Source organism: Cyprinus carpio, chromosome A6 (genome assembly GCF_018340385.1).
Source record: "Cyprinus carpio isolate SPL01 chromosome A6, ASM1834038v1, whole genome shotgun sequence".
NCBI classification, from domain to species: Eukaryota; Metazoa; Chordata; class Actinopteri; order Cypriniformes; family Cyprinidae; genus Cyprinus; species Cyprinus carpio.
The window spans coordinates 24,077,895-24,092,274 of NC_056577.1; the positions used below are offsets into that span (position 1 = coordinate 24,077,895).

Here is a 14,380-nt window from a genome sequence, read left to right on the forward strand (position 1 = left end):
TTTGTGGCATGTCTTCTGTCTTCCTGAAGAGCAGTACGTGTAAATCTATAGACAGAGAAGTCTGGGATAACTTGAGAATCTTTTAATTGACAGCTTTTAATATGACAGTCTTTAGGGTCATTCAGTGAACATAAACTGCTAATGAATAAATCTACATTGAAATAAAAAAAAAAATAGTAACACATTGGATAGCATGATATTCTGTCTTTTTACAAAAAGGATCAAGTACACATACCTGATATTTACAGTACCTGACAAGTCAAATGCCTAAATTCAGCCTCTGCATTCAGTAATATAGAATTAGCAGTAGCTACAAATATAATCTTTCTGATCCTATTGATCCTTCATGAATTATATCCTGTCGGTGACACAGATAGTATAAACAGTCCAATACATTCAATTTTTATTATGGTAGCAAAAAATCTAATCTAGTAGGTATAAAGTACTCAAATTGTTAACATTGTCAAAGATTGAAGCTTGTGATAGGTTTACAGTTTGTTTGGTTGAATTATTATATTGAAATGGCAGTCATAATGGATAATTAAATCAATTCAGTCTTTTATAGCAGTGGTTTCCAACCACATTCCTGGAGGCCCCCCAACACTACAGGTTTTCCATGTATCCTTAATGAAACACACCTGATTCAGATCATCAGCTCATTAGTAGAGACTCCAAGACCTGAAATGGGTGTGTCAGACAAAGGAGAGATGCAAAATGTGCAGTGTTGGGGTGCCTCCAGGAACGAGGTTGGGAACCACTGTTTTTTTGGACATAATTAACTCTTAAATGGCCTAAGTCTTCCTTTATCTCCTTATAATGATCTCATGAGGGTAACAGATGGGCCTTTGTATGAGCTGAGGGAAGAGGAAGACAAGAAACTGCCTTCACAGGACTGACAGAAAGCTGAAAATTATAGGAACAGAGTGAAATCATAAGTCTTTAAATGAAATATCAGTTCTCTACAAAAGGTGGACTCTGTGTTTAATGAACAAATTCTGATAAGTCAACTTAACAATTCAGCAAACTCTAACCATTCAATGAGGCATAGAAGGTTGTGAAGAACTCCAGGAGCGCAGACAGGGCAGACCTTGGCGGTCTACGGAGGCAGAGCTAAAAGGTTGCAGGCCAGAGTTCAGTGAGGGTGAAGTTGTCAAGTTCTCTCCTAGGCTGAGAGATTTAATTTCTTTCCTCTGGAATTCAATAGGAGACTGCAGGGCTATGACAGGTGAGAGAGGAGATGAAACAGAACAGAGTCCATTAACTCTAAGGCAAGGTCACAGAAATGTCATGGAAGGTATGACAATGATAATACCGTTTAAGAAGTTGTGCTGTGTCTCCAGCATCTGTATGATGTCATTTGCCCAGGTCATTATGATTTCTGGAGATGATGCATGAAGAATGAATCGTTGCATGCTTCCATCAATATTACGAGATGTCAACACCATCCGACATGGGTCATCTGGGCATTGATTCTCAATGCCCAAACAACTGATCTATGAAAGATACAAATGTAGAAATAAACATTTATATTTGTTTGGTCTACAATCTCCTACATTCTCTTCTGCTTCTCACCTTGATGCTGTTTTTATAGATGTATCCTGGCTGGGAAAATCCTTTCTTGCGGTCGATTGGCTCACTGAGGATGACAAGTTGCTCGAAGAGGAACACCCGTCTCTCTTTGGGACGGGAGAGGATGCTGCTCTCATTCTCAATGAATGTGAAGGTGTCCTGTTGCAAGAGTTTTCCTTGTGCTCTAAGCTGACCCTATGAACCCAATCAATCACGAGTCATTCGAATGCATTTTTACCCTCAAATATAGGTAAAAGAGGGCTAATAAATCTAATCATAACTGGCATAAATAGATAATTATTTAATAAATAATGGACTCGTGCTGTGCTCATTTTGGATACTGGAGTATTTCAAGGTGAAGTAAACCATTTACATTTCTGCTGTTTATTTGTGTCTCGTCTTACCTCAAAACCCTGTAGTCTTCCAACATTCATCATGTCATTACATCGCTTTGGAACAAAACACATCACCTCTACTGCCCTCTGAGATAAGGACACAAAGAGGACAGAATAATAATTCAGTATGTAACCTGAGAATGAGTTTACTCTCTTTTGCTCAGTCTTATAAGCCAGTACAGACTGCACCTACCTCAAGATCTTCTGTTTGTCTGCCTGCTTTAGTGTAGTACTTCAAGAAGTCCTGTAAATAAATGCACATAAACACAGAATATAGGGAGAATATTAGATGAACAGGCATATCATTTTAAGATCAGCTTCTTAATTTATAAAGAATGACAGGAATATATATTGAAAATGAGGCGATGACATATCTTTTTACTTAAGATCCAGTTTTATCTATATAACATAGCTCAACAAGGCATGATCAATTTATTTTCTTAAAAAGCACTATATAGCAACAAAAGCCATCATAATATTTTCATAAATACCTGTTTGTTGCTACATACTTGGTATCAGCACATACAATGATAAGATTTATAACAATGACTAAAGTTTGAGGATAATCCCTGAAATGTATACCATTCAAAAATATGGGGTCAGTGTTTTGTTTTTTTTAAGTTATTATTATTTATTTTATTTTTTTTAGCAAAGATGAATTAAATTGATCAAAAGTAACAGTAAGGACATAACAAAATAATGCTAATTTAATGTAACAAAATATTTATTTTAAATAAATGCTCATCAGGGGCTCACCAAAAATTCTGAAGTTTTTTAACACTGATAATAATAAGACATGTTACTTGAGCACCAAATCAGCCTTTTAGAATAATGTCTGAAGGTCATGTGACACTAAAGACTGAAGTAATGACTGCTGAATTTCAGCCTTGCCATCATACATTAAAATAGATAACAGTTATTTTAAATTATTACAATATTTAAACTTTCTGCCTTGGTTTGCATAAGATACTTTTTTCAAAAACTTAAAAAATATTATGGGCCCCAAAGTTTCAAACAGTAGTCTATTTGAAGAATTTTAAGCTGATAAACTATTTTTCTGTAACATCTGAATAAGTAACACCCAGGTAGTTGAAGCTCCCCCTTTTGGAGTTCACATAAACATACCTTTAGCAGCAGCTGATATTTCATGATTCTCTGAACAGGTTTGATGAGCAGGTCATTTAGCTGCAGTCTGTGACCCAGCTGTTGTCTCAGTTCCTACATGCAAAAAGAGCACAGGACAGGCATAGACCTGGACCTCATACACCAAAGAGTAAACACTGCCTTATAATTATATTCTGATTTGACCACATTTCAATATAAATTACCTCAAAATAGGTTTCAATGTACTCTGAGACAATGTGCTCTGACTTTGGCTTGTTCTGACAGTAAACCACATACATGTTGAGCCGCCTCTCCTGGAAAGATATTAATTTCTTAACATACATTTCAATTTATGTCAGATGGATTACTGCATTTAATGTTGACTATCTCACCAGCAGTTTAACTTGAAAGAAGGAAATAAAACATAGACTTACATGTTTGATAAACAGTTGTGCCAGCAGTTCAGGTTCACACACACATTTCTCCAACTCCCCAAGAAAATAGCTGAGACAAAATAAAAATAAAGGCAGCAGTTGTAAGTAGATCAGGTTTACACATCTCAATGGGTACAGATCCTATCAATAGGTGACCTACACTTTGTGCCAGTCATAGATCTGATGAATGTTCCCAAACACAATTTTATCCTTTCCCACCAAATACTCGGGCACCCCAGCACTTTTCATTGTAGCCATATAACCCTGGAGAAGGGAGAACATGAGAGTTTAAAAGAATGAATGAGTAAGATCTACTGACTGAATGCATTTATATGTTACCTCCACTACAAGCCCCAGATCTTCCACATACAGCTTCTCTGTTTCTACCAGCTCCGACAGCACATATCTATGAGTGAGACATAAGATATGCCAGATTTGGAGAAGGATTATAAACAATATTGTTTTCCAGAAATCATGGGTTTGGGTCACTATCAATCAAATACCAACATGCTTTTCTCTAAAGCAGTTCTTCTCTCCTGCTCATCATCCTCTAGGCTCTGCGATTGTACATGTGTCTCGTCAGTCAAGCCGGGATCTCTCTCCCCAGAATGCACATCGCAAGAGTGATGCCTCTGAAATTGGACTCATTAGATGTCACAAGCACAAATCTGCAATTATGTATAAAATTTTCAGTACAGTTCAGTGTTGTGTATTACCTGCAGGTATCTTGGGTAACAGGGACTTTCAGGAGATGCTGGCCCTGAAAGTTCAGCACAGTCCTGAATGCCACAGAAAGAGAAAGTGTGTACAGTTTTAGAATAATACTGTATATAAAAATAACACAGAGAATTCCCTTCCTTTGTTACAAACATTACCATTCAAAAGTTTGGGGATTGGTAAGATTTTTTATGCTTTTGAAAGAAAAAACACCAAGGCTGCATTTGTTTGTTAAAAACAGTTATATTGTGATACATTTGAAAACTGCTTAATATTTTTGTGGATCTTTTGAGGATTTTCTAACAATTCAAAAGCCTGTGCTGTCATTTTTGATCAATTAAGGGCATACTTGCTGAATAAAAGTATTAATTTCTTCTTAAAAGCCTTACTGATTTCTAACTTTTGAGTGGTTTAGTGTAATGATGTCCATACCAGAGATCTGTAGGAGCAGGGCAGTTTTTTGGACTCCGTTGGGCTCAGTGGGCCTTGAGTAGATGAGACAGGGAGAAACATATAGGCTGACCCTTCTGGGCTCTGAATGACCTTTGAGCTCTGACCCTTGCCAGCTCTGCCCAGACTAAGCTTTCGAACTGGGCTGCTCAACCATCTCTTGAGGGCCTTGATGGAGCGATGTGGTGTGGTAGATGGTTGTCTAGTGGAGAGAGGCTGATGGTTGCTGGGTGAGATTGGAGAGAGGTCATCAGTGGAGATGGAGGTTGAAGGTGTATCAGGAGGCAAGGAGACATCGCTGAGCCCTGTCAATGTGTATGACTCTAGAGTGAGAGAGTGAGAGGGAGAGAGAAATACAGAAAAGGAATGTAGTAGAAGACCTTTAAAACAACATAAAAAAAAAATTCAAAAAAAAAACATTCATATTAAAAAAAAAAAGCATTCATATTTATGGTGAAGAAAAAAGGGCAGCTGGCAACATTTGACAAATTATTGGATGGCATGTACTGACAACTATAATGATAAAACAGGAAGTGACCTTTATTTTGAAATTACCTTTGGACAGCCATAAAAATTTTTTTTTTTCATGCTTCTTCATTTACTATTATTATTGTATTATTCATTTATAATTTTAATGTTATTTTTCCATTAAAGTTTATCTTTGTTCTATTAAATATTATACATGTTCATCATAAATTATAAAGTAAAAAACAGAGTTTGAAGCTCTTTACAGTAAAATTCATAGTATTGATATTTTTCACAAATAACATTTTTTTACAGTTGCATTTTTATTTATTATAATTAAAACATTTTTTACTTTGGTAAAGAAAACATTTCTCACTGTTGCATTTTATTTATTTATTTATTTTATTCAAATATTTTTATTGTGCTAAAGCAAACATATCTCAGTTATTTAGTTGACACATCTATGACGAACATTTGTACAATATGCTTATTTGGTGCTGAAGAAATGTTTTATTATTATTATTATTTCTTAATTAGATTTGAAAATGGCTTCGCTGCTTAATATTTTTGTGTAAATATATTTTTTTTCAGGATTCTTTGATGAATAAAAGGTTTAAACAACAGCATTTTTCTGAAATGTAATATTTTTGTCTTTACTGTCACTTTTGATCAATTTAATACATATCCTTACTGAATAAAAGTTTTTTTTCAATCAATCAATCAATAAAAATCTTACACCAGATTTTGAATAGCAGTACATATGTGCAATGAGAAACATAGAGAAATAAGGTTGATATATCACAAGGGAATTTCCAGCTCCATCACTAATATTCATCTTGCAGTTATTTTTGCTGAATTTTCCACATAGTCACGCAAGTTGGAACATAAATATAACTGGTAGCACATGGAAGAGATTCTGCCTTATAAGCAGATGATACAGCTTAAAATGGTTTGTTTTGTTTTTTCCATATTTTAAACGCTTTAATGTGCAAAATGGGGAAAGCATGCCCAATTTGAAGGGCATGAAGGGGAAAAAAAAGATTTTGAGAGAGAGAATGGGATTCTACTTTTTCTGTGTGGAATTAAAGGCCTCATAACCCTAATCCTGCAACAACCATTCACACACACACACACACACACACACACACACACACACACACACACACACACACACACACACATGGACACACACACATAATGCATCAGCACTAATACATTTCTATAGTCAATCCTGGTTCAGCATTTTTGCAAACTACAGGTCGAATGATGAAGCAACAGAACAATGGTAATAATTAGTACACTCAGTTTACATGCAACAAGCTCTAAAATGTGAAATATGAATTAAGATCTTATTGTTAATGAATCATTTTGTTCTAATCAGGTATGTTGGGAACATATTCAGAATAGCCATCCTGTAAAAACAGCAATACCTACCAATCCAAATGCAAATGCAAAATGCAAATACACTGTCACAAAGTGACAAAGCAACTAATGGATCTCTTACCTTGCTGTCTCAAGCAGCACTCACACCTGGCCAAAACTTTCTGACAGAAGCATGCACAGCCACACACCCTTGGCCCATGACGCCCCTTCATACCAGCCGAGTAAACACTGCTGTAGGACCCTGTAGCATGGCACTGTAACGATGTTTACTCCGACCCTTCTACTCTCAGTTCAGAGGTAATCCAGAGCTCTGAATTTACATGCAGCATCTGTATAATCCCTCTGATGTTATCCACATAGACCCACATCACATCATGCCTGGGTTCAAAAAGATTCTTTCTGTAGACTGCCTCTTCACCTTCAGCAGGCAATGAGGAAGGTCAGAGTGAAAGGATGAGATAGAAAGGGGGATGCAAAAACAGTGATCCTACTTTACTGTTAGCTGGTACTGTACTGACAGTCAGTGTAAGCGATGGAGGCAGAGACAGAAAAGGGATGTGCTTAAGCTCCTCATGTGCTTTCCACTGCCAGTGTACACTTCACATTTGCTGAAGTCTGTCTCTCAAAGAAAGAAATGTGACATATATCCAGGTGTAACGAATTATCAAAAGAGAAAAAATGAAGGGCGGGGATTTGGTTCTATATGCATCAGTTGTTAATTGGATTTTAAGATGTGGTGTTGCATTCAAAAATGGAAGCAAAAGTGAATGTTTTATTTAATGAAACATTTACAGGAATCAGCCACAAAAAATGTATCTACAAAAAATGCAATTTAGGGTAAATTTTCATTTCAGGAAATTCTGATAATCTTTTCTTCTGTATTGTGACATTTATACGAGTGAAATGGCTCCTTGAACAAGAAAAAATGATTCTATACATCCTTATCATTTACTAATTGCTCAAATGTGACCGTTTGCTGAAGGGGGAGGGAAAGTTAATGTTTTTGAGTAAAGATTATGAGGGAACATCAAAACAAAACAAAACAAAACAAAACAAAACAAAACAAAACAAAACAAAACAAAACATATAGAAACATGAAATGGTTTAAAAAAACAAAAAACAAAAAAAACAAAGCAAAACAAAACAAAAAGCAAAACAAAGCAACATTAAATCAGGGGTCTCCAAACTCGGTCCAGGAGGGCCAGTGTCCTTCAGAGTTTAGCTCCAACTTGCCTCAACACACCTACCTGAAAGTTAGCAATGCTGGGTCCCAATGTGCCTACTTATACTATGCCCTTAAAGTATTTACTCTTTTGGTAAAGAAAAAGTACATACTTTAGAGTGTGTAGTAGAAGAGTACTCAAGCTTTGGGACATACTATCACGTCATACAATTGTGTGTTTAACAAACCGCTCTATTGCATAGTTACACACACACCCTGTCATTGATCTGATAATCATCTTGTCACAGTTAAAGGGATACTCCACCCCAAAATCAGTCACAAGCCTCCTGGTTTTCATCCAAAATATCTTAAATTGTGTTCTGAAGATGACTGAAGCTTTTACAGGTTTGGAATGACATGGGGGTAAGTGAACGACAAAATTTTGCATTTTGGGGTGGAGTAACCCTTTAGCATCCTCCACATTTAATTTCATTTAACATCATACCATATTGGAGAGAAAAGAAGTAGCACGTTGATCTGTCTGCCGTGGATCTTTATGTAGAGAACTCTGCTCATTGCATGACGCATATAAAAGTTAGTGGCAAAACGGATGTTGATAAAAGTTAACATTGTTGATGCAGATGAAATAAAACACAGATAAGGTTTATATATATATATATACCAGGTTCAATGTTGTTAAATTATCAGTAAGTCAAACCCCTTTATCTAACCCTCTTTACTTAACCGTTGGTCACGCACATCCATCTTGTTTGTATTTTTGTAATGCTTTTTATCTGTGTTTGCAGATCTGAATCTGAATCCTTCACCAAAGGGCAATGAATTGTGGGCAACATTAGCCATTAGAGTGTGCACGGATACTCTTTTCAACATACTATGTTTTGTGACACACTTATTCTAATCTCATATACTATTTAGGATGGATATGAACATTGGGATGCAGGGCATGCCTTGATTATCTGGTTCAGGTTTGTTTAATTAGGGTTGGAGCTTAACTCTGCAGGATACCGGCCCTCCAGGATTGAGTTTGGAGACCCATGCAATAAATGATGTGCACAGATAAATCATTTATAACAAACAGAGTTGTCACTTTTGATTTTATGGTGACTTTCAACACTCTTTCCGCCCCTAAAAACATTTTAAAAAGTGACAAAAAAGTGTTTATATTATTCGGGTATGTTTGCCAATGAAATTCACTAGTCTCGTGTGCATGCCAGCACCTGAGCAAGTTGTCCATACACTTCTAACTAAAGGCCTATCCACACTGTGTGCGAAAAAGTGAAATGAATATCGGACGCGATGACGCGCTGGAATAAAACAGCAGATTCCTATGGATGCTTCCACATAGACCGCGAATATTCGCGCACCGAAAATGCGAATGTTTTTTTCCAAACCAGACAAATCTTTTCAGTTTCACAAAGCGAAAACACAGGCCTTCCGATAAAATTTGAGCATTACATCACATGGCCAGAGCAACTGCTGTTACCCATAAGGTCAACACAGTGGTGCTAAAAGCTGAAAGTGAGAGTCGTGACATTTGTCAAGTATGGTAACCCATACTCGAAATTGGTGCTCTGCATTTAACCCATCCAAGTGCACACACACAGGAGTGAGAAGTGAACACACCGTGAACACACACCCGGAGCAGTGGGCAGCTATATCCAGCACCCGGGGAGCAACTGGGGGTTCAGTGCCTTGCTCAAGGGCACTTCAGCCGTGGGTATTGAGGGTGGAAGGGGTTGATGTTCATTCACTCCCTCCCACCTACAACTCCTGCCAGCACCGAGACTCGAACCTGCGACCTTCTGGTTACAAGTCCAATTCTCTAACCATTAGGCCACAGCTGCCCCTGAAGACTTGAGACTTGACCAAGAACATAAAAAAAACAGAAGTAGAGGACTTTCAACCAACATACAAGCTGTCAAGATGTTGTTGTTGCTGGTGTCTGAACCATAGACTGTAAAAAACATGGATGTAGTGTCCGTGACGTCACCCGTAGATTTCTGAAGTGCATTTCTGAAGCCTAAAGTAGGCGGAGCCGACCGTCGACATCTTGGCAGCGCATCGCCACGAGTCACTCCCAGATAATCGAAAATGGGCAAAAGGCGGGAGCTTGTTGCTGAAACCACGCCTGCCTATCTCGATGGTGGTGACAGCAGCGGCAATCTACCTGTCACTCAAGTGACCACTCCCTTAATAATGCAGAACTTTAATATGGAAGCAGATTAGTCTCAAATATAATTCACGCAAAAAACATGATTCACACATGCGTAGACAATTTCACATGCATGAAACCTAATTCATGTACACACAAAAAAAAATTCACGTGCGTGAAAAAAAAATATATATATATTCACAAAAAGCAATTCACATGTGCAAAATAAAATGATATATTCATAAAATACATTTCACAAATGCAAAAACACAATTCGTAGATATACAACTGTGCACAAAAACCTTTGAATGTTTAAAATGTACGAGTGTCTGAATGTACAAATCGTCATTTTTTTAGGAATCCACTCGGATTTGTGTGTGTGTGTGTGTGTGTTTTTGAGACTTTCCTGGCAGAGCTCTCTTCCCACGTGGGTCTGTCGTACTCTTTAGCCAATCAGATGCGAGCTTACCATTCAACCAATCATATCATAAGCCACTTAGAGTGCATTCAAGGATAGTAGTTTTGCACATGTTCAGATGAAGTCACAATAATGGCAGAAGCTTCCTTTGTTTGAGTCTGCGCGTCAGAAACGGAAGTGCTAAAAATCACTAAAAATGGGCTTCATTTGTCTCAATTGAGTTCCAATTGGGTCGCTGTGTCCATTTCTTTTACTGTCTATGGGATTACTGATGTAAAGGCTTAATTCCCGTTCTAATTAATCCATATTGCGCAAAAGGTGCGCAGAATCGTGCTCCTTGAATGAACTCTCAGTGGCTTATGATATGATTGGTTGAATGGTAAGCTCGCATCTGATTGGCTAAAGAGTACGACAGACCCACGTGGGAAGAGAGCTCTGCCAGGAAAGTCTCAAAAACATACACACACACACAAATCCGAGTGGATTCGTAGTAAATGACGATTTGTACATTCAGACACTCGTACATTTTAAACATTCAAAGGTTTTTGTGCACAGTTGTATATCTACGAATTGTGTTTTGTATTTGTGAAATGTATTTTATGAATATATAATTTTATTTTGCGCATGTGAATTGCTTTTTGTGAATATATATTTTTTTTTTTCAGGTGAATTTTTTTTGTGTGTACGTGAATTAGGTTTCATGCATGTGAAATTGTCTACGCATGTGTGAATCGTGTTTTTTGCGTGAATTATATTTGAGACTAATCTGCTTCCATACTTTAAGGCTTAATATAATTTAAACAGATGAGTTATAAAAAAAATTCACCTCCCTATATAGACCAAAATCATTTTTTGAACCAGGCTGTAAACGTTTTTTTCTGCTGTAAAGTTGAGCATTTTAACATGGGGAGTCTATGGGATTGACTCCCTATTGCAGTCATCCTCTGGCGGCCAGTTGACGAATTACAGTCTGTGAATGAGAGAGAGCGGGAGGTTGCTGCTTGGTCTGAACATAGATAACTTTTTGACCGTTTTAAAAAATCGAGTTAAACATTTTGTCTACACATGACATACGAAAGCAAATAGACAAATGATTATAACGATACATTTTCTGTATTTTGTATGCAGCTCATGGTATTTTTATAACAAAAAAAGGATGTTTAAGACTAAGAGTTAAAGAGTCTGCCTATTATAATCAAAATCAACTATACTTAATCTGAAGTTATTACAAGCACTCAGTGATGGCTTAAAGTGACATTTAAACAAATACATTAATATTTGCATAACTTTCAAGTGTAGCTTGATGTTAATTGTACCTCTAATTATATTATGGGATATTTTTGTAAGCATAAATGTATTTATCTTAATTTAATGCTGTAATGAGCAGCGGACCATATACGAGATCTGAGGAAAAATGCATTGTTGGTCGGCAAACAATCGTTTCGCTCTCGATTATTACATACCCTTGGATATGGCAAGATTTTTTTCTTGTCTTTAAGGTACTTTCTCTCTCTCTCTCTCTCTCTCTCTCTCTCTCTCTCTCTCTCTCTCTCTCTCCCTTACATTAATCATCATTTATTTTCTTGTCCTGCGCCAGGTGTGGACTCAAATAAAGAGTGCGTTTGCATGTTTTGAGTGTATGTGTAACAAAGAATTCCTGTTCAGTAAAAAAAAAAAAAGACCTCTCCTACGTCTCACAACCATTATGAAAAGGTATCTTTAACCCCTCACCTTTGCCCTCAGGTATGTGTTTGGGTCTTGAGTTCCAGCTTTGTTCTGCTTTTTCCCATTCTGTACCCTTCTTTGAACAACCCTGTTTGTCTTCCAGCAAAAGACTCCTTTCAGTGTGTTCTTGCATCTGAAACGGGTCATAAAAATTATTGTTATCCTCCAGCTCTGAAAGGGTAGAGTTGTGACTAGTTTTACTATCACAGCTGCTATGAAATACATGTCAATACCTGAGCAATTCATATGACCCTTGAATAAACACATACCTCCTCAATCTAGACCAACAACACACTGTGAGTCTCAAGAAAACATTTAAACCCAAAATTAAAAGAAATAAATATATATATTGCATGAACAACAACAACAAAAAGAAAACAAAATTTTTTTTAGGACCAATTTCCCCTAGATATTGACCTAATGTATTTGAATGTTTGCATTCCCAATGGTAATTCTCTTTACTGGTTTTGTGTTTATTTACAGTAAATCAGCATAAATTAAAGACAACACAAAATGTACCATAGTATATAAAAACAATGACAATTTAATTAATATGTCATTATTTTTAACATTGCAGTTATTCAATTATATATTTTTTCTACCACAGTAAAAATTGGCTTATTTTATTTATTTATTTTAAATAAAAATATGTTTATTTATAATTATAATTTCTTATTTTGTTCTCTTGATTTTGGGGTGGAATATGACCCTGGTGTCTTGAGATTTGCCTTTCTATAAGGACCTAAATATTTGGATAAATTGAGAAAATTTATTCAATTCATACAATTGTCTAAGGAATTTTTTGGGGGGATGTACAGTATTTACGTGTCTTTCCATTTACGGACCATTATCCAGAGAACACAAGTTAAGCTAGAATAATAATAAAAAAATGTATTATGCATGCCTACTGTATAGATCCAAATTACACTGTGCTGGAAACCTTATATTTTGTGCTTTTCTTTTTCTTTTGAACTAAACACTTGACAGGTTGGTCTAGTTGGAGCAATCTCAGCAGTAAACCAATGACTTGTTGTGACAAGTTGGGCAAATTTCTGTTGAAAGCTTTAAGTCTTAACTATGAATTAATCATTTTCTGTTTAGAGAAGTTCAAATAAGCCCAAACAGTCTTTCAAAAAGACTGCAACTAAAAAGACTCATTAAAAATAATTTAGAAAGCTGTGGTCCATGTAATTTTTGCTGATGTGTTGCTGGTAAACAGAGAGCATGCATCCCTAAGGCATAAGAAAAGAGACACAGACCTGCTTTCAGTCATTCCTGTTTTGACTGGTTTAAGTGTGTGTGTGAGTTAACAAAGTGTTGTTGGCATGATTGTACATTATTACATTATTGCTAATGCATTCAAGCTATTTACACAAACACAACAGAATTTCATGAATACAATTTCACAAGGACACACATCAAAAACACATCATTTACTATACTATATATACACATTCATATGAAGAGTCAACTTTTCACTTTTTACTGATATGGATAGTAGTCCATTATACATGTCTATGCACATATTTTACACTATAGTTTGGGGGACAATGGTCCCCAAAAGTGGCCTAAAAATGAATCATTTTAAATATGCAAAGGTGTATGGTTATGGATCTGGTTGGAGTTAGTGTTGTAATTAAAATGAGAGTTTTATTAAAAATCAATAGAATGTCTATGTATTCTATGTGTGTGTGTGTGTGTGTGTGTGTGTGTGTGTGTGTGTGTGTGTGTGTGTGTGTGTGTGTGTGTGTGCTCACCAAGTGCTGATTACTCAGGGCCAAGGATGGGAGAGTGTTTGACAAAGACATCAGCAGTTGCTCTGTGTTTCCCTGAAGTTTGGCCAAACTCTTCATCTTCCTCTTCCTCTTTCTCTGTCTCTGGATAAATGAATGAAATGTTTGGCTCCTTGTTTTGTTGTATCTTCTCTACTGGTACTGTTCAGCTTAATCCCCATTCAGCTCTTCCTGACTCACTGACACACATTCTTCTCTTCTCTCCCTCTGCTGTCCACCACCCATTAACTCCCTCTTCTCCAACACACTTTTGCCTCATCTTGTCCTCCCTGGGGCAGAGAGAGAGAGTGCAACAAGAGAAAAAAGAGGAAGAGCTCGACATGTTATCCTAAAAATATGTACAGGTACAGGATTTTATAATTAGGGTTTTTCCTTAGGGTTAGTCTTATTCACTAATAATTCGAACAAGAAGTCAATGGAAGATCTCCAATATGACATTTATCTATATATCCTTGTCCCCATAAGGAAAACAATAAACATAATAAATAGTGTCTTTATAAAAAAAATCTGTGGGTGTTAGGTTTAAGGATAAGGGATAGAAAACATTAATCATAAACTCCAGAAAGTAGTTTTAGTTCAGTTATATGAAAAT

At 36.5% G+C, this 14,380-nt stretch overlaps 1 protein-coding gene across 1 annotated transcript; it reads right to left on the bottom strand.

Annotated features, from left to right (window-relative positions):
• Positions 1-38: 38 nt before the first annotated feature.
• Positions 39-14,015, bottom strand: LOC109062742 (rho guanine nucleotide exchange factor 25-like). The gene is made up of 15 exons (XM_042758556.1): positions 13,753-14,015; positions 12,002-12,128; positions 4,652-4,992; positions 4,219-4,281; positions 4,010-4,134; positions 3,842-3,908; positions 3,663-3,766; positions 3,503-3,572; positions 3,293-3,382; positions 3,090-3,182; positions 2,158-2,208; positions 1,974-2,051; positions 1,573-1,764; positions 1,313-1,493; positions 39-1,216 (listed from the first exon to the last, which is right to left on the bottom strand). The coding sequence occupies exons 1-15, from the start codon at positions 13,846-13,848 to the stop codon at positions 1,035-1,037; spliced, it is 1,860 nt and encodes a 619-aa protein (XP_042614490.1). The 5' UTR covers positions 13,849-14,015; the 3' UTR covers positions 39-1,034.
• Positions 14,016-14,380: the final 365 nt, after the last annotated feature.